This window comes from Musca autumnalis, unplaced genomic scaffold (assembly GCF_047663935.1).
Source record: "Musca autumnalis isolate F117 unplaced genomic scaffold, ASM4766393v1 scaffold_4, whole genome shotgun sequence".
Classification (NCBI taxonomy): domain Eukaryota; kingdom Metazoa; phylum Arthropoda; class Insecta; order Diptera; family Muscidae; genus Musca; species Musca autumnalis.
The window spans coordinates 4,597,240-4,619,462 of NW_027411977.1; the positions used below are offsets into that span (position 1 = coordinate 4,597,240).

The window sequence follows — 22,223 nt, forward strand, 5'->3', positions numbered from 1 at the left end:
ATTTCTCTTAGGCTAAAATAACAATTAAATATTTTCTTTAATATCAGAAGAGAAGAAAGAAAATTAACATTTCTTTAGAAGCTAAAACTACCGAAGAACATTAGAGAATCTATGTAAGTAGTATGAGGAATACTTTTTTTGAAAGAAAAAAACTTTTTTACTTTTTTTCTTGTCTTTTAACAATCTTATCAGAGATGGTAGACACTAAGAAAGTAGTTGAATTTGTAAAAACGACCAACTAAAGAGAACAAAAAAAATGTAAACTAAATTATGAGCAGAAATTGTGTGGTATTATAAAAACAAGCAGTAGTTTTTTATAAAGAGTTTTTTTCTTTATTACTAATTTCTTTCTTTAGAATTCTCACCATGTCTTCTATTTTTTGTTTTTGTTTTAGTTAATACTTCTTCATGTACATCTTACTTTCGTATGTATTGTGAGAAGTGCAAGACTAAGACTTTGTTTATTTAGATTGTTAAGTATTTCCTTGAATAAACAGCACACCGTGGAGATGATGAATGGAAAAAAGCAGAGCTTACAAAAGGCTCGCCAAGAACAGTTGGTGATGGCAAAATATGTCGGCATTAGTCGATTTGAAATATACATTCACCGAACGAATAAATATTTTTACGAGTAGAGCTTCATTGCTTATTATTGATACCCATGAGAAAAGGACTCATATTTCGATGGAGTAGTTATTTAGAATTAAGGTAGAAGAGCGGCATTTTAATTTCCTGCCAGCAAAGCAGTATTAGCAAAAAAAATATATGCTGGCAATGTTCTGTCCTATAAACATTTAAACAGGAAAAAGAATGACTGTAACAAAATAATTAATTAAAAAACGATGTTCTGTGGCTGTTTGTGATTTCTAAGATAACAATATAACTGCAAACATTTCAACAGCATATAGATTTGACTATGCTACGAATGAAAAAAACTTCACAGATGGCTTATGCTATGCCATGAGCAAATCAACAGTTTTATGATTTTTTTTTTTTTATAAATGTGACTATCTGCTGTCATTTGAAGCTTGCATAAGCACAGCACTGCCCCGAAGCGACAAAGAAGACTTCTCTCATATCAATGAATGTTCGTCGATTCATATTGGCTCAATGATATGGGACCAACCACCACTTGTACAGAAGTTTTCCATGGCTGAAATACTCAGCAAATGTTAGTCAAAATTACGCTGAGGGCATTTGTCGCCCTAGAAAATATTGATGTTCTGGTCAGGGATTAAACCTCAGACCTTCTGAGTACAAGACGGACGTGCTTCCACTGCACCACGGTGGCTCCCTCAAACCGATATCTTTTGGAAACAATTTTATGTTCATTGATATTTGTATATTTCTATATATCCCCAAAAGATCTCTGTAAATGAACGACAGTTGAAGGTAGTTTAGATGATTGGTTGAAGCAATGGACGTAAACGAACAAAACGATTCCCGTACCAATCACAGAAAGCCACAAACTTTTCAGTTTCTCTGAATCGTTTCACTCTAACAACCGAAACAAAATGACAAACTTTTCGATGCAAAAATATGAAAACCGTACGTTTGCTGATATGTACCCAGGCTATTCTGTGCCTAGTAGTTGCATTCACCAACGAAACTTAAAGAATTATTGGCAAACGTTTGCTTTGTGTTATGATCAATGACACACTCAGGCACACACCCACACACATGTGATTGCATAACAACCCTATAAGTTAAAATACAATATACTACGTTGGATATTTTATCAACCACCAAACGTTTTTGAATTATTCACATGTGTTTAGTACTATTTCGTTTTCTATCTGCTGTTGGGGAGTTAAGAACTTTTCACTTTTCGTTTTGATCGCATTCACGAAGGTAAACAAAATGAAACTAAACAGCGAGCTCGGCCAACGTGGGTTATGTTTAGTTTTGTATTGTTCCTATGGAAAATACGAAACGAAACCATTGGAAATGTTTTTTTTAAGTATTTTTACGTACGCGGTTTGGAGGAAATGCCCTGGATAATAAACCTTGTGGTTGCCTACATGTCTCTAGTAGAGTTTGGCAATTGAACGAACTAGTTCACTGTCCTAGTTCAAAAACATATGAGTAACATCATACAAACTAACGTGAGATATTAAGTATACGCATAATTAAGAATGGTGTCCAAACGACAGGTGTCCAATGAACTAGATTGTGAACTAGGTCGTTCAATTGCCCAACTCTAGTCTCTAGCGAGTTATCCCTTACGGTTACATTCATCACCCAGTACAACTGTTTATTTAATAGTAAACAGTTTGTAAATCTTGGATCGATTTCGCTTTATCTTAAGAGTTTCACAATCAGGTTAGATTGGGAGATGTGTAGCCACTTATTACGCCACTCGGAAAATTAAATCAAAGTACTTGTGAAGAGAAGAGAGATGAATAAGGAAGAAACATACATATATAAAGAGGAAGGATATGTCGGAGAAACAGTTCACGAATCCAGGTAAGGCCGTGCCAGCCATTTCAAACTCTTGATGATATTATTGATGTTTGAGTAAAAGGCGAAACTTTGAGGAATGTGAACACCTAAGATGTCATGCCTTTTATGAGCTAACAATCGGTCTATGATTAGATACCTTGATTCATTGTGCCGTGTCTCTTTGGCTCTTTCATCAAAGAACGCTTCAATATTCTGCCCAACGTAGTCGGAAAGCATTTGTAACGTTTCCCAGGGCTGTTCTACACTCAAGAATAACTTCAGATTTGATGCTAAAGGATTTGATGTTTTTATGAGCCGTTTGGCTACCCACGAACCTTTCGATTTTTACCTTTAACCGAAAAGTCGACTTCTCGGTCTTTCGATTATATTCAAAGTGGACTAAATTCGACTTTTGATCCATTATTGATCCATTTAAGACTTTCCAAGCCAAAAAGGCGTCTTGTCGATTAATCGAAAGTGGGCTTTCGTATTTCTAGAAGATAGTCACAAGTTCAAAGATCTCAGTAATCAGACACTTTTTCTATCAAATCTGCTGCCTTCCTGATCCCGAAGTCCTCAGTTTGGAATACGCTATGTACAGTAATTTTCCATCGTGTATGAGTGTTCAAGATCAATCTTTTCACAGTTGACCCCAGCATCGGAACGTATTTCTATATTGGAACCGTCTATATAAAAAGCCACACCGTCCAGGGGAGGGTTACTTCGATTCCAGACATATTCCGATAACGACATCAATATCTTCAGATATCATGATAGGTAATATGTATATAATTGATGGATTCAGTCCCCACCACTTCCAAAGCGAGTTTTTACATAAATAAGGTGCAATAAAACTTCTTGTCGTTCGCACTCAAAGTTCCTTTTCCATGGCAGTTGACAGTCCAGAATGGTACCGAACTATTTAGCTTACAAAGAGAGATGTAATAGATAAATCATACCTGGGGCCTAATTACGACATTCGATTCGATCGAGTATTTACTCATGAATGAAATAATCGAACTATGAAAACCTATGTGTTATCTTAAGAACATTAAGAATGGTGAAAATGTGTTTATTTGAAAGCAAAAACTAAAAAATAAAATTTAATAATGAAAAAAATTTAAATATTTGTTGAATTTGTTGTACAATACTTTGGGTGATAGTTTCGAAATGTACGAAATTATTAATTTTTGTAAAACTTTTTGACATTTTTGTAACAGATTGCTAATGCATCTACCTCAGTAAATGTACTGTTGGTGGTGCGAAGAGGTTTTCATAGTTCGATTTTTTCATTCACGAGCAAATACTCGATAGAATCGAATGTCGCAATCAGGCCCCTATTCTGCTTTCGCTGAATTTACTTCTAGGCCATTTGCTATGATGCCTATATCATCATACACGCATCCATCAAAATATTATTATTCACAAGCAGCCACAAGAGAGAGAACCCTATCTTGGGCTATATCCTTAATCACCGTTTTCCTAATTATCGGTTTCCCAGTGCTTGAATTTATAATTCTATAACCACTACCTATTTGCTAGGGTTTTCAGCAAATCAGTATTTTTGCTCTAAACTCCCCATAATATAGGGTGAATGTATATACTCGTATATAACTTTGCCTTACTCACTACACACGACCAGCGGTGAAGTAAACTTTTTGTGCTGAAAAGGCAAAAACACTAAAAAAACTGTTTAACTTGTTTTTGCAATGCTACAACAACTTTAATTAACAATTAACAAATAGAAGGAAGTAACAGCAACAACAACAACGGCAAGGCTTTTACATAGAGATGAACTAATTAAAAACAGCAACAACGATAATGATGATGACAAAAACAAAAGCAGCAACAACCGCCATATACAATTTTATACTTTTTTTATAATAGAGCAACAAAGGTTATCACAACAACAAACATCAACACTACAAAGGATGTTATCATCTAAAAAATAGAGGATAATTTTTCACAAAACGAAAACCACCAATGGAATTTTAATCAACCGTTTGGCAACATCATCAAACAAAAAAACAGGAATTGATTCCGGTGCTATATTGTTTTTTTTTTTTTTTTTTTTGGTTTTCAATTTCCTCGAAACCTATTTGATATTTAAATAGATTACGTTTTTCCCACTATCATTTAAATAAAATTTAAATATTTTTTCCAATTGAAAAACCTTTCATTTTCTTTATGGGTTGTAGTTTTTTTCTAGATAACTCGTGTATTGACAAATATTTATTTCTTTATCTATATGTGTATGTGTGTACTTTATTTTCTCTCCATTTACAACTCAATTAAACTCAAATATTTATCAAATGTTTATTTATACAGGGTGTATCAAAAAGCAATTAGTTATCAATTTTTGTAACTACAATAAATACTGGCACAATTTGCAATCTTCATAAAATTATTGGCTTAAATCAATAAAATTTAATTTAATTGAATAAAACAATAATTATTCGAATATCTAAAAACATAGAAATATTTCTATTATGTGCCACATAAAAACTCTACATTAATTTATATTTCGAAATTGCTATAAAGAACTAAAGTCTATTTTTAAATGATGACTTAGAACACAATTTAAAATACTCCGTGAAAAGTCTGCATGACTTTCATGAACTTCCGTTTTGACACACCCTGTATATTTAGATAATACATCTAGTCTTAGAAAGCAGAGATTTGTAAACAACAACAACAACTTTCTCTAGGAAAGTTAAAGTTGCAATTTCTCTGCATTTAGAAAATAAATATAAATTTGTCATTTACCAATTATTTATCAACTATAGAATTAAGTGTCTCTTAGATTAGTGAAAACAGAAATTTGGTTTCAATTTACAAAATAAAAATTGTAGTCGACGAAACCAAACAAACTTAGTTTACAACTCTAATGTAGTGAAAGAAAAGAAGCGAAACAAACAAAATCAACAACAACAACAACTAATTGTTAATCTAGATAAAACTTATATAATCAAGCAGAACATTCAATAACTTTTAGCTTACATCATATTTATCTCTATAAATCAGAAATTAGTTCTGAAACATATACCTACGTACATATACATACAAATATTTATCATAATTAGCAAATAAGTCGTCAACGCCGTCAACATATTTATCACTTAATTGCCACTTCAATACTTTGTAATGACTTCGTAACTACTTGAAACTACTTGTAAACGTAACGTAAACGTAACTCTGTCTGTGTCTCTATGTCTGTGTGTGTGCGTACTAAGTAGTCGTCTACCAAACCATATGTAAGAGAGAAGATATTCAATCAGCAAAGATGGCAGCGACAAAAATTTTTTTCTAATGCCTTCCTATTTTTGTTTTTCTAGTGAAAAATCATAATTAAAATAGTTGAAGATTTAGTTAAAAAAACATTTATCATCACTCAATGTTTAGCGAAAAATGATTAAGCGAATATTACTTTAGATTCTCAAATAATTATTTAAACACAATATTTAACCTTTTCTCATAATAATTATTAAATAGTTTATTTATATTATTCACATTTATCTCAAAATTTAATTTGAAATAACTAAAAATAACTTTGATGGCATTGTAACTAATTTCGATTGCATTTTTCTTCTTTTTTCTTTTCCTCTCTTTCATATGTGGCTTTTTTGTTTTTCTCTTTGCCTAATGCTGAATTTTGCAGACAACATAATGTGGGGTCTGGGGACACTACCTGAAGGTAAGTTTAAAATTCTATAATTTTTAGAAAAATATTAGAGATACGCAAAACCAATTTACCAAATACTACACATAAGTAGAGGTAGAGAATGATTTTTGTTTGTCGAGAGGCGGTTTTGCTCTCAAATTATTTACTTAGACCAAAGCAGCATCTATTGGCCAATATTATTCTTTTATTCATTGCAATACTAATATGGTTTGTTTTATTTATGGTGGTGCCAGTTGTTCCGAGCTTACTAAAAATCTTGCCTATTGATGCTTTGGTTGTATGCTATGCTTTAGTAGAATTGTCCCCCTTTCTGCCTTATAGTCGACGAAAAGGCAGTATGTGTCAATATTTTTTAATGGGTCTTATCTGGCTTTATATGCGACGGGTATGAAACTTATGCCTTGTCTTGTCTCCTTTCTTGTGCACGGAACATAGCAGACTGAGGTTCCAATCATTGAATATGCATTCCTGTAGCCAAATTTTGCTGATCAACTGACACATATTCATTATTAGTATGTCACTACACTTTCATACGAGCAAAATGTGCCTCATCGAAATAATGGTTTTAGACCCTATAACGGGTGGTTTTATCTAGGGCTGAGGTACGCTCAGTCGCTGCCAGGGTCGGCCTAAGGTCCCACAAACCTTAACTAAAACACGAGTTTTTACAAGTTTAATCTTTATTGTGAACTCTTGGTGTTTGATGAACGAATAATATATATATGTGTGGAGAGTGGATGCAATATTAATTATTAGCAATATTAATTATTAGTGGCAGTGGCTCAGTAATCGTCTGGTGTGGCTCGGCTCCACACTAATCTGTTTGCTGTCGGCACGGGCCAGTCGGATGGATTTCGTCTCGGCAGCTCTAGGGTTTGGCTCTGTCGGCTCGGGGCAATCGGTAGCTTTCGGCTCGGCAGTTGTCGGGTGGACTGAGCTCTGCACGACTCGGGTTGCTGTCGGCTCGGGGCAATCAGTAGCTTTCGTCTCGGCAGTTGTCGGGTGGATTCGGCTCTACACGACTCGGTTCTACACGACTCGCCTCTGGGCAATCGGTCAGCTCGGCAGTTTCGGATGTGGTTCAGTAAGGCTTTCGGATGGTTGTCGGCTCGGCGGTCGTCGGGTGTATATCTCGAGTCGATGGCATTCGGGTTGCTGTGTGGGAAAGAAGTCGGTAAATATTTAGGAGCTGGCTATGAGCATTGAGCTGGCTATGAGCGTCGAGCTGGTTATGAGCGTTGAGCTTGCTAAGAGACTTGGAGCTTACTAAGAGCTTGGAGCTTACTAAGAGCTTGGAGCTTGCTAAGAGACTGGAGCTTGCTAAGATACTTGGAGCTTACTAGGAGCGTGTTCGAATTGTAGCTACGAGTAACGAGACTGCGGACGAGCCACACGTCTTGTCGTACTTTGTCAGCTGGTGATCGACCACTTCGGTGAATAAACCCAGAATACATATTCGGGTGGCTGCACGAAGTGAATGAGAATTATTATTGAATGGGATTGTTGTTGACTGCGGGGAACCCAACATATGCTATATGGTGGACGATAGGCCACTATTGAGTATGGGGTAAGTTTGTAAGTTTGATACAGACGGTATAATGGAAATATTAAGGTGGGATGGATATCAATGCGGGTCGAATGAAATGTATACTTCGAGGAAATCCGTTACAGAAAATTTGGAGTCGTCTGTCTGGCTGGTGCTTACGATAACTCTCGAACGGTTTAACCGATTTCATCCAAAACCACACCCTCGGATTCCTCTCCCACAAATGTTCAATTTTTTCGCAAATATTATGGGCGCGTTAATTCTCGAAGGGACTGACCGATTTGGTCCATTCTTTGCACATCGTAATATTTCTACCATACATAGATAAAGTTCAAATATGGACTATATATGTCAACTCCTTCGGGTACCTCACACATAAAATTTGGGAAAAGTTGATTTTTGCTCTAGCAACTTGTATTCGCTGCCCCCATTACGACGGTGCAAGTTTTTTTCAGGGGCAAGTCCATACTTCCTGAGAAAATTTAGAAAATGGACGGAGCGCGCTGTAACTCTTGTATGGATAAATCGATATTTTGCCCAATGTTAAATCAAGTTCTAAGATTTGCCTTATCGGCCCACACCTTTGGATACCTCCCCCACAAAAGTCCAAACTTTTCGCTAAAATTTTGCACACGATAACTCTCGAAGGCAATGACCGATTTGGTCCATACTTTGGACATCGTACTATTTCTACGAGACATAGATCAGGTTAGAATAATGCCAACTTCTTCGCAACAGGTTGCATTCAAGGCACCTTTTACGACGATACAAGTTTTTTCAGTGGCAAGTCCATACTTCTTGAGAAAATGGCCCTAAAACTGTAAAAAAAACCCTACGGCCAGCATGTTTAGTGGCAGGTCCGCACGACAACTACCGAACCGAATACTGGGTTGGTCCACACTTTGCATATCGTAATATTTCTTCGAATATTAGATGAAATTCAAAGATAGTACTTATAGGTCCTTCCGGTATCTCACCCACAAAAGTTGGAAAATATACGCTAAATTGGTAAGCGGAAAATCTCATAAATGAAGCAACCAGTTTGGTCCAAACTTTGGATCTCGAAATATTTTGTCCAAACTTAGATTATGTTCAAAAGTGGTCATATCGGTCCATTCTTTAGGGAACCACCCACAGAAATGAGCAACTTTTTTGTTTAACTGCGGTTAAGGGTCTGTGTGAGATTCCTCTGGAAATTTTTACCAAATGTACTCCTAGTAGCCCTGTTTACAGCGATATGATGTTTATGGTGGGCAAGTCCATGTTTCCTGATATAATGGACCTATCGATCGGAATGACTCCCATAATAAGACACACTTCCAAAATGGACTATGTCGGGCCAATCCTTTAGGCACCACCCCAGCAAAACTTTTGACATTTTAACCTAATCCATATCTTTGTCGGCAAGTTCATACGCCCAAAATTCTCAAGACCCCTTAAATCCATACGTTTTTAGAAATAGGTGTTTTAATTCACACAGGCTGAGGGTATACCTATGTCTGCAAAGCCGACTAATACTTTTTTACTTGTTTATTGTTAATTCCTCTCATGAATAATTTTATAATTGGTTCTGGGGTTACTTTATCGCAGCCCATATTTGATAAAATGCTATTTTCAGATCCTCAGTGCACAATTTGTATCGGTTACCAGCCGCCCTTTATAATGTTTATAGGTGAATGTAACATTCTTCAGCCTCGTGTTTTACTGATAAAATTTTCACACTTCATTCTTCGAGTTTCTTACGCTCACTTTTCAACCATATTTTTTATTCTGAAAATACACTTCTCCCTCCTTTTCTCCATACATTTTCCATGGCACTTTGTATTGATGGTGTTATATAGATTTTTGGGCAGTTCGAAGGAGTGAGATACTCTTTGTCACTGTACCTTCACTTTATCCAGTATATGGCTCAATTGAGCGGAGTAGGCTTGTGCAGCTTCCCGATATTCAGCTTCCTTCACTTTTGTCGCAACATTCAGGCAAGTGTATACCTTGGCTGCTACAAGGAATTGCTCCGAATCGATGTTTGCTCGTTGTATCTAATCCACTTGAAGAGTGTCTTTTGTCTATCACAACATGATCAATCTGGCTTTTTGTTTTTCCATATGAAGACATCCACGTGGCTTTGTGTATATCGAGCAGAGCTCCGAATTGTTCGAATTTCGTTTTGTTTCATTTGTAGCTGTGACAAAAAACAACGGTATAACAACAACTAAAAGAGTATTCGGCAAAGGTAAAACCTGGTTTTTTATTCTCATCTCATTTCATAACTACTACAATACTGAGCGCAGTCGTTTGTGATCTTTACGTCGGCCTTATTCCATGGCACTTCGTGTAAGGCGATAATATCGGGCAAAATGTTTCTATATTTATCAAAACACTCTTTAGTTTGTTGTTATAGATTAATACATACACATGTTGGTGGCCCGTTTATTCATATTAAAACAAAATTATGTAAGCAAAAGCTATGTTATACTCTGTTGAGTCAGAGGATATTTACCTCTTTAACCCACTCTTTATATTTTACCCTCCGAGTCGATGTCGTGAAAACTCTGGAGACTGCTGAGTCGGACCAAAAAGGATCGACTCCGAAAACCTGGCGCTAAGTGCACCTGCTTCCCAATAAGTTCGGATTTTCCATTCGCAGAACATGATACTTGTAACATTTACGGATGTCATCAACTTTGGGGGGCTTGTTTTATTAAAGTAAGATGCTTTTTATAGCGATGTGCTACTACCCGACGCCCAACCCAAGTTTTTATCGTTCTTATGGATGAACGCACGGTACATGTAAGTTCACTACCTTAAACGGTTGTTAACGACAGTTCACCAGGTGACGCTACGAATAGGTCGGGGTCCACTTTGCATTTTCCACCCCCTTCGACACCCACAATGATATCTGATATTTAATATAATCCCATTTTTACGTATTTATATGTCATTTTAAATATTTTTTAAGAATTTTTAAATTTTTCTAATATTTAACATTTCTAATATTTGCAGGATTTCCAGCGGCTGCTTACGCTGCCTATGCAGCTGGCCGTGGATATTCGGGTTATCCCAGTTTTGGTTTGCCCTACCCTACTGGTAAGTCTTCTGAACATTTCTATTATTCAAAACAATATGTGACGTATTCTCCTCTAACCTTTCAACAACTAAGACTTTGATTTGAAATTGAAAATAAAAACTGAAAATATTGCAAGAAAACAAAAGAAATATTGGCCCATTGTCTTTTTAATGTATGTTTTTGGCTTTTGTTATTTGTTTAATTTATATTTTTTTGTTTGTTTTTGATTTAACAAATGCTTGATGCACGCTTCACACAACTACCACCGAATAACAATAAAACTGAAACTAAAATAAATAAAGATTTTTTTAAATACCTTACAATCCTCTTTTTAAATTATTTTGAGTTCTACAAATATTAAACCTTTATTACAAACAAATAACGAACATTTACTATACTTTTGTACAAATCAGTATATGTATGTATTTAACCAATGTTATAAATGTTGTATGTATGTACGTATGTTTTCAATATATTATTTTTTTTGTTCTTTCTATTGCACGGGACTACACTTATAATATTCTACAAGTGGTGTTGTTCTACAACACTTTGTGTGTGTATAGATATGTAATATGATTTGTCTTATGTATAAATATGTGTGTGTTTGTAACTAACACTCTTTCTTCCCATGATGACTAATGCAAATACATACAAACAAATCATTGTCCGCTATAAACTTAATTTAACTTAAAACCAAATCATTGCTGTTTGGATGTATTATTTATAAACATATTTCTTCTTATTTTTTTCCATTTTCTTGGTTGGCTTTTGATTTGATTTCATCGCCGCTTTATTCACAGCCGGTGTTATGAGTGTAGTCCCGGAAAATCGTATTTTGATTGGTGATTACATGATGGCTCCACCCACATCATCAGCTTAAAAACTTTCCAGTTTTATTAATTATTTTTTTATATATGATCATAATTATTATTTTTTTAGGATTAAGTTTTTTCTTTGCCATAAGTTTTGTTTTTTATTTCAATTTTTATGTTTATTAAATTACAAAATGACACATAAAAAACTAATCGACCTATGAATTTACACATGTTTTAATAAATTATTTTCTTTCGTATGATCAGTTTACCATTGATCGTATAGAACTGCAAAAGTATTATTATTTTACATTGATCTGCTTTGTTGTGTTATTGAACGGTTTGGGCTTTAGAGAAGAAGAATACTGATTCTTCTATACTTGACATGGGCACTCTAATATATGACATACATAGGTTCACCTATCGTCTAAACAGTCTCTTTTTTCTATGGATATGGTATAATATCCCCTTATATGTTAGTTTGATTTCTAGTTGTACATTATTTTGAATCCGACATCAATAGTAAGGTTACATTAGAGTTTATTGCCGGGTTAACCCACTTCATGAAGATTTATTTGACGTTTGCGCTATGGAATTGACATTTGAAACCCAAACCCACTGGGATAATCCGGTTAAGTGTAGCCGGGTTATAAGCTGCAGTAAATTAAATTTTGAAATCGTTCGATTTCACATCAATTTTCATCTGACATGGTTCTTTCTAAATTCGGAAAAGTGTGAAATTCATAGGTCGGTTTTATAGAAAAAAATTAAAATAATTTAAATTTGTTCACATGTTTGCAATAATTTTTATTACCCAAATTACCAAAGACATTGACGAAAAGCAATACAAAGAATATTATTGATATAATTGACATATATACTAAATAAAATTGTAAACATACATACATTTATGTATACATTATTTTTACTATGAATATACATATTTTAAGTGTTTTAATTTGTAAAAAAAATAAATTTAAAAAATGTGTTTTTTTTTCAAAACCAAAAATATTAAAATAAATAAATATTTTTTAAATCAATTGAAAAATAAATGTTCGTTATTTTTATTTAAGTTATATTTCTAAATTTTTTTTTTCAATTTAAGTTTATTTCCATAATTATGACGTTGTCGGCGTATTAAACTAGACCACCATATATAAATCTATACCACCATAACATTCTCCAAAATATTACAACAGCCACCACCCACCCACTCTCTTGTGTTTTTGTTTTTGATTTTCTGTATGTAAAACTATTGCCGAAATCAACTGAACCAACAACAAACTAATAATTTTGTAGGCTTAACTATTTGTGGCATCGGTAGAAGTACGTTTGGTACGTGTAGTACGAATGCAGGCAGGCGGCCCGGTACTGGCGGCGGCGGTGGCGGCACAGCCGGTACCCAGCCAACAACAGCAGGATTCCCACATCAGGCACTGACCCTGCCTCTAGCCACAGCTTTAACACGCACAGCCGCTATTAAATCACAATTCCTGGGCATCAACAACTTTTAATAGCAATTCCAACAAAGCATCCACGATCACAGACAGACATATTTTGTAAACGCCACTACTACAGCTACTTTTTGTACTTGTAACAAATTTCCGCACTATATTCGGCTGATGTAACAAAAGAAAAAGAACGAGGCGTCCAATGTTTTTGTGTTGACGTCCAGTAAAGAAGCAACAAGAAGCCAAGCTAAAAAAAAGCCCCAAAAGGCGGATCTTATATTTCGAGTCAACTCTCAAAATAGTTTAGTTTAGCTTAGTTGAGCGTTAAAGCGTTAAATATCTTAGAGTAAACGTAGTCATATATTAGCAGTAGCAGTAGTCGAAATACATACTTACTTACATATATCTTACAGTAGAAGCAGTTCAATATCAAAATATCTAAATTTCTTTTTTTTTCTACTTATATAATTCTCTCTCTCTCTTTATCACAAAAAGTAGTGGCAGCTGAAATTGTTTGTAGTCGATTTGAGATACAGCAGTTTTGCATAAACTTCAGTAGCATAGATTAGTAATTTGAATATTTACATAAAACCAAAACCAAGAACAACAACAGTAATCAATTTGTAGTTGCCATAGAGCGTATTAATCGTCGTTATATCGGGCGTATATTGTTGGGCTACAAGCATTTCATTTCGAGCTATTCAATTTGTATGGCAATTTCATTTGAATAATACTTAACATTCGTAACATTAATATTCGATTTAATGAAATTGAATTGAATTGTCGAATTTTATTTGTATGCTTAGATATGCAGCAAATGATTGTAACAAGAACAGCAACAGAAACAACAAACAACAACAACAAGAATAAGATCAAGAACACTCGATGCCATTAATTAATAATGATATTGAAATTGTATTGAAATCTTAGAGATGCAAAGCCAAATCTAGGACTTGTTCTAACTGTTGTCTATGAAAAGAAACATACATACACACATATGTATGTATGTAAAACCAAGCCATACATATCTAAATACATGCAATAATGTATAAACGCCCATTTGCTATAATCAATATTTACTCAACGTAGTGTTACATCGTATATAGCCTCCAAATCTGTTTCTCCCCCTTATAATCTCTTGCTCTTGCTAAATCCTCATTAGTGGGTAAATGTCTGTCTTTTTTCTAGTTGTATCAAGTCCTTAAATATTTATTCAAATTTGTAGTTAGGACAAGGACTTGTTACACACCAAAAAAAAAAAAAGAGCTTAGATTAGAATTTGGTTTATACCATATTTGCAAGAGAGAATATAACATATACTACATATCTCGTATATTCGTAAAAATGAGTTATTAGAAAATAAAATCTAGAATTTAGAAATTAGCATTCGTACTAAACGTTCGTTTCTCTTTTTTATATTTTTTCTTAACGTACATATTCTTTGTTATTGATTATAGAATGATAACATTGCTCTTATTATTATATTTTCAATTTTAAAAACAAGGCCTATAGAAGGTCTGCTATTCAGAGTTCTGTTAACAACTTTGGTCAACAAACATAATGGATTTTATATTATTGTGATTTGAGTTTCTTTGTATTTAAATCACAATAATGTTTTTGACAACAAACATAACAATCAGGTGGGCTTAGTGTCCAACAGTATAAACTGTTTTTACAAATTAGAAAAAAATGCTCACAAAAATTGTGTTAAAAGATGAAGTAAGTCGCAAACTACATCAGGCAGACTTTCTTGGAGCAATTCTAGTCGATTTGAGAGGATGTTGGATGGTAACGCCTTACCTCTCGGTCCATCAAACTGAGAATTACAGCAAGCAAAATGCCTAATATAAATTGGAACTAATAGAAAATCGAATAAGTAGCCAATTAATTTAGATTTTTATAAAAAAATCTAAAATAGCCCAAAGCCTAACATTCTGTGAATGTCCGAAGGCCTCCAAAAGGTCAATTCAAATTATTCATTTGCTTGGTATTCAATTTTTATGCACAACAAGATTGACATAAGTTTGTGTCCTTAAATTTGAATAATTTGGTAGCAACTAAATTTAAATAAACTGTGTTTGTTGAAAAAAAATTACCACCTCTTATTTTTCGGTCAAAATCCATTATAATTCTTTTTAACCAGAGCTCCGAAATGCTTGAACTCGTTTTACTTTCTACTCAAATTCGAGCGATGGGTATTCCGGCAAGTAGAAAAAAACAAATCGAGTATACTCTATTTGTCTATGCCACTCGAATAATAGGGCATATGATTTGCTCGTTTTTGGGTGGGAGTAAAACATGTATGCACAAAATCATACACTAGCGTGAAACAATGAATGCTCACAAACACGGACGCACCACATACCACATGTTTTCTTTATATTTTGATTGAATAGTGTTTCTACATTAGAATTAAAACTTTTAATTCATTGTTTGTTATTTAAAATGACTTCTTTGATCTGACCATATTAACAAAAAAAAACAAACAAGAACTTAATTAAAATGCAAAATATCAAAAATAGGGAAGTGCCGTTCTATTGGGGCTATATAAAAACGTGGACCTATAATGTATAAGGTTTTGTAGCCCCAAAGAAGACAAAATGTTAAATTGTAGCCATTTCTGTAAAATAATGCGGCCCCTTCAAAATGCCGAAAATCGAAAGGTACCGTTCTTTGAGGACTGTATAAAAACATGCACCTATACTGACACAGTTCTGGGTGAAAATTTCATAGCATCAAAGGAGAATTGAGTGCATTGCTTGCTTTGTTCTGTGAAAAAATGTATAAATATTTTCCGCTCGATTTTGGCTCCGATTCTTATTTTTCAATAAGGAGTACTCGCCATCGCTGCCACATAAAACAAACTCATACCCTTCGAGTACTCCCACTCGCGAGTAAAATATTGCAATTCGGAACCATTTTTACAAAGAGGGATATTTTGTGCTTTACATTTACCACTAATTTTATCTATCGTAGCATTTATCTAAAATATACTCGTCTTTTTTAAATGCTACAAAAAAACAGATTTTATAAGTAGGGATAAAGCGTGGGCTTTGCTTTACGAGAGAAAACTTTAGTTGCACCTAACGTTCGAACTTATTTTACGTTCAGAAAATATTTGTCTTCTAAAATGGCTTTGCTTTACGAGAGAAAACTTTAGTTGCACCTAACGTTTGAACTTATTTTACGTTCAGAAAATATTTGTCTTCTAAAATGTTTATGAACACCATACTTTCATCCACTCAGAATGGGTAGCGAAGATGGAAACATATTGAAAAACCTGATACATCACTTTACACGGTATCACAGATGTACTTTTTAAGTCGCTTAAAAATCTCCAGTCAATCCATGTTCTTATACCCTCAGCCTTTAGGCTAACGAGGGTATCTACACTTTGATACGACCGAAAATGTGCCTCATCGAAATACCCCACGAATCTATGGACGAAATACGTTTCAGACAATTTGAATCAAATTTTGCACTTCAAAATATTTTGCCCAAACTTAGTTTAAGTTCGAAGATGGGCCATATCACGAAGGCAGTACCCGAGTTGTTTCATACTTTGCACAAAGTAAAATTTATACCGGACGCTATCGGTCTACTCCTTCGGATACCTCCCACACAAAATTAGAGAAAAGTGCAGTTCAAGGTCTAATCTCTTTTTGCAACAACTTGTATTCACTGCCAATATTTCCCGAGGAAATGTCCCGAACGCGTTTAAAAGCCCTACGGCATCAAGTGTAGTGGCTGGTGCGCAGGAAATCTTGAACTTCGTAATAGTTTGCCCAAACTTAGTTTAAGTTCGAAGATGGGCCATATCGGTCCATGCCTTCGGGTACCTGTCCCACAAAAAACTTTTCGCTAAAGTTGTGCTCACGATATCTCATGAAGGCAGTACCCGAGTTGTTTCATACTTTGTACAAAGTTAAATTTCTACCGGACGCTATCGGTCTACTCCTTCGGATACCTCCCACACAAAATTAGAGAAAAATGCAGTTCAAGGCCTAATCTCGAATCGCTGATTCTTTTTGCAACAACTTGTATTCGCTGCCCATATTTCCCGAGAAAATGTCCCGAACGCGGTGAAAAGCCCTACGGCATCAAGTGTAGTGGCTTCGTAATATTTTGCCCAAACTTAGTTTAAGTTGGAACATGGGTCATATCGGTCCACTCCTTTGGGTATCTCCCCCACAAAAGTTTAAAATTTTTCTGTAAAATGGAGTAAACGATAACTCTCGAAGGGATCAATCGATTTGGTCCAAACTTTGCACATCATATTATTCCCCTCACATATAGTTCGGGTTCGGATATGAAATATATCGATCCACTCCTTCAGGTACCACCCACACAAAATTCGGAAAAGTTATGTTTAAGAACTCTTCTCGGATAGTTTTGAATTTTTTTTTTCAGGAGGGGACGCCCCCCCCCCCTTCTTCTTCCTTCCTTCCTTCCTTCCTTCCTGAAATAATGACCTAAAAGCTTCAAGAAACCCTGACGGACGCAACTAAAATGGCAAATCCGCAAGATAATTCTCGCATGGAGTTTCTGATTTGTCCAATCTTTGCATCTTTTGCACTTCATCCATGCATGTATCAGGTACTATATCGGTGCCGTCCTTAGGGTACCACCCACACAAAATTTGGGAAAAGTGCAGTTTGAGAACTCGTCTCGGTTCTATTTGAAATTTTTTGCAGAAGGTTGTTTTCTTTGTCCCATTGCAACGGTACAATTTTTTTCCATACTTCCTAAGATGGATGCCACCGTGGTGCAATGGTACGCACACCTGCACACTAAAGGTCGTGGGTACGATTCCCCGGCAAGGCAACATCAAAAATCTCAACGATGGCAAAATACCCTTCAGTAATGTTGGCGACATTTCCTCAGTATTTCAGCCATGTTAAACTTCTCTACAGGTGGTGTCTTAGGACAAGCCGTTCGGACTCGGCAACAAACAGTAGGTCCCTTATCATTGAGCTAATATGAATCGGGGTGCACTCATTGGTATGAGAGAAGTCTTCCTTGTCCCGTATGGGATGTTTGTGGAACAATTACTTCCTAAGATAATGGCCCAAAAGCTCAAAAACCCCTGCCTGCACATATTAAAATGGATAGTGTGCAAGATGACTCTCAATATTTTCAAAAATTTCTTCTAAACATAGTTTAACGTAATTGAATACTTCGAATTCTCCCTGAATCAGAAGTTTGCTTACTTAACATTTTTGATATATACCAATGATTTGGTTCAGGCCCGCATTACCATACCTACAGTTTCCATGTATTTTTAAAGAAACTCATGCTACAAAATTAGTATATTTTACATACGTTTTTTGTCTTAGGCTGAGGGTATATCGCCGTCAGCACAGCTGATGGATACTTCCCTAACTGTTTCTCTAATATGAGGACATTTCAGTAAGTAGATTATAAACCGTTCTTCCTAAAAATGTCATTCATTAGATGGGCGAATTGATTCTGTTATCCGTTTGCCTGACAGCCAATATGGTTCCATGTTTCGGTGTACCCTCTATTTCACTATTTAAAGTGGCATTTCTCCTTTTGAAGATTTTAGTCGAATTTTTAAATCCGTTTCGAAAAAATGTGTTTTGGTGTCCATATTTGTACTCTTAGATCCGTGTTAGATCCGTTTTTGAATTTTACTAGTTTTTAACTATTTTCTACACTAAATTTCCTAATACCTTAAACAAAATATTCCTCTAAAATGTAGATTGATGCGAGGATATTGTAGAATAGATCATTTGAAATGATATACCACATTTCACAAAACTTAATTTGTTTTAATTTTTTGGTTTCTTCATTTAATCAATCGAGATATCATGACCGTGGAGTTGTAATAATTTAATTTATTTGTTTTAAATATGTTGAATTCGAATATTTTATTTTTTTTGTATAAAAGAGCAATGTTTAAAAATAGATGACAATATTTATTCCAATGTCTACATGCATTACACAATAGAGTAGCATATTATAAACACATTATATAGTTGACATAATCCCACTCACCAACTCCCTAAATATTCAGTATAACAATTAGTACTCTTTATATATAAACATCTCTGTTTTTTTTTAATTATAATATTCCAAAATTTAATCCCAAACTTGTGTTTGTAGTATAGCTTTTTTATTAACTTAATAAAAGTCGTTTGTCACATATTTCCCAATGTTTTACTTTTTTCATTAAAAAATCACATAATGTTCCCTAAAATACCTTATGGATAACAAATATTTAATTATTTCTAGATAGTTTCATTTAATTTTTTTTTTTTTTAAATAATGATTTATATTGCAGCTTAATATAAAAAATTGGTTTAGATGCTGACCAATAAATTGTCATGCAAGGGAACAAAATTTATATATTGATTTTTTCATTTTAATCTCAATAGTTCGATTCTTTAACGATTTTTCCGCTTATTTTATGTTTAGCAATACTGTTAATGATAATTTATATTTAAAGTCTAAATTCACAATTTTAATCTCTATCGACAAAATAATTACCGAATTCCAATATATAATTTCATCTTTGATTCGAAACTGGCATATCCGTATTTTTCGAACAATATTTAATTGTAGCGGATCGGAGCTAATCTGAGAGTAACCCCATTAACAACCACACCTAAACACTTCAACTTCTTGTAGAGCAGTTGTTGCATTTTAAATGACGAATTGTTAAATACTTGTTAGCATCTAAACTGAATCCGTTTTATTTCTTAGTTCATGTTTTATAATGACTGCAAATGACAAGCTTTCTAACATCAAAGGTGATTTTGTACTAATTTTTTTACATCATTTTATTATTATTACAATATTTATAATATTTTTATTATAATTTTTGATAACAGCTTCATTTTTATTTAGTAATAAAAAATAAATACACACACAATTATAAAACAACAACTTGAATACAAAAGACAACCAAATGAACAAAAAACAAAAACACAAGAATTTTTACAAGTTTTATATTTAAATTTGTTAAATTATTATTAAAAGAAAATGAACAAAAATTATCTATATATACAATATTTTTAAGCAAAAGAAGAAGACGAAAAAAATCAAAATAAACGTGTTTTTGAATCAATTATCCATCCATTTATTCTGCAAAAACAAACAACAACAACAACCAAGAAACAAATCAAACAAAATTTTGCTATACCTAAACACACAAAATATTTTAACAAAAGAAAAGAAAAAAAACCAACAACCAATTGCATAATGCTTGTCCTTGCTTTTTTACGCATATTTATTAAATGAAAATATATATTAAAATTTTGAACAAAAAAAAAACAAAAACGAACTACAACAAGTAAATTTAATAACACATTGCAATTATAATAAAAAATATTGCTAAACGAATTAAGAGAACACAACAACAAAAAACTGATTTAAATAAAAATGTGCTTAATGCGGCAGAAGCAGGAAAAAAGATGCATAATAAGGCAAATTTTATTTATTAAGCTGAAACTACAATTATTAAATATTAAAAAAAAAAAAAACAGAAACTTATTTACAACACATACACACAAAATGCCCACAAATAATACAAGCCAATCAAAAAAAACTGCTTTGAAAAAATATACAATAAATATTTAAAATAAAAAATGACCCAACAAGCACATCACAAATATTTGCATACATTACATATTTCTATATTAAGCACACACACACAAACACATATTTATGTTTGTTATAATGACATAACATTATTAGGCTACTTAGCAGTTCAAAATCCATTCAAGCTGAAAAACCAACTCCAAATACAAGTGACAAAATGACAACCAACCAACCAACCACTCGGGCTAATATTGGACTAAACAATAATTGAATGATTATTTAAAATTATAATACGATAACAACAACAATCTCTTCAATTTTTCATATTTGTTGTATTGTTATTATTATTATTATTGTATTTAATTAATCAATTGATAATATTAAGGCAACCACAAAAAAACTCTAGCACATATTTCGCCCCACGCCCATAGATAAGTGAACAGCACAAACAGGCAAAAACAACAGAAAACTTGAAAACAATAAATAATGATATTTAGTAATAAAAATAAATTGAAATTCAATTATAGCAGCAACAACAATTAAACCAACTGAGAATACATATTTTTATTGCTTTGCAATTATCCATTAGATTAGTGTGCCAAGCTATCCCAATTGGCGACCCCTGCCCTCATTTTGTTTCTGCTTCGTTTTTGTGACAACTGCCAGCAGCAGCAACCAACCAACCAACAGCCAACATTAACGAGATAATACAACAAAAACAAAACGCACACAGCCACACACACACAACTGTTACAGAAATCAAAGAAGAGAACAAAAAAACAGCAACAACACTCTTTATACTAAACTGAAATAAACGAGTAATAGAATGCTTATTTAACCAATTATATCAAATAATAATAATAAACAACAATATTAGTTGGTTAGTTAGTTAATATTGTTGTTTACATACGCACGGACACACATATACAATATCACAATACAAACAGAAACACAAACACCCAGCCAAAAACACACATACATTACATTTGCATAAAAATTGCCTATTACATAATTTCAAATATGTTTTCTGCAAAAACATATTAGCGAAAAAGATATGACCATTGAATCGGGTTTTAACATTTAATGGAACGTTATTTGCTTTGGGAAATGGAATATGATTAGTGGCGAACTTTGTTTGACACTCCCCAGCATCCGGTATCATATCATGAGACTTTTATGAAATAAAAAAATGTACTCGTACTTATGTGGGTTAAGCAAACGAAACGCCAATGTATTCTAATCTACTTACACCAAGTTTCGATATACATAATTTCCTTGAACATTCGAAGGTCTAGCATTGGCGGAAGAAATACATCTCGATACCACTTCGATGCATGCCTTGTAAATTTTTGTGAGTAAAATATAAAAAAAAATGTCTGAGAAAGTTATCGTTTTAGGGGTCCATCCTCCTGTGCTCACCTGGCTACGTGGGCACTATAACCAGAGAAAAAATTACACCATACGTGGTCAAACCCAGCAAAAATTCGGATCATTATGTAACCAATTACAACGTTAATTTAATTGTTCCCCAAACATCCCATACGGGACAAGGGAGACTTCTCGCATATCAATGAGTGCACCCCGATTCATATTAGCTCAATGATATTGGACCTACTGTTTATCGCCGAGTCCGAACGGCGTGTCTACGACACCACTTGTA

The 22,223-nt window shown here is 33.9% G+C and overlaps 1 protein-coding gene across 9 annotated transcripts in view; it reads left to right on the top strand.

Moving 5' to 3' along the window:
* Rbp6 (RNA-binding protein 6) overlaps window positions 1–22,223 on the top strand; it is a 965,414-nt gene that overhangs the window by 903,324 nt on the left and 39,867 nt on the right. For 6 of the 9 annotated variants that reach the window (XM_073984491.1, XM_073984486.1, XM_073984487.1 and 3 more), the window contains 2 exons: window positions 6,101–6,136; window positions 10,674–10,757. In XM_073984491.1, coding sequence (XP_073840592.1) covers window positions 6,101–6,136; window positions 10,674–10,757 — 120 coding nt within the window. Of the gene's footprint in view, window positions 1–6,100; window positions 6,137–10,673; window positions 10,758–11,537; window positions 12,602–12,848; window positions 15,487–22,223 lie in introns of those variants that run through there. The other 3 variants (XM_073984492.1, XM_073984493.1, XM_073984494.1) reach the window with 2 other exon arrangements.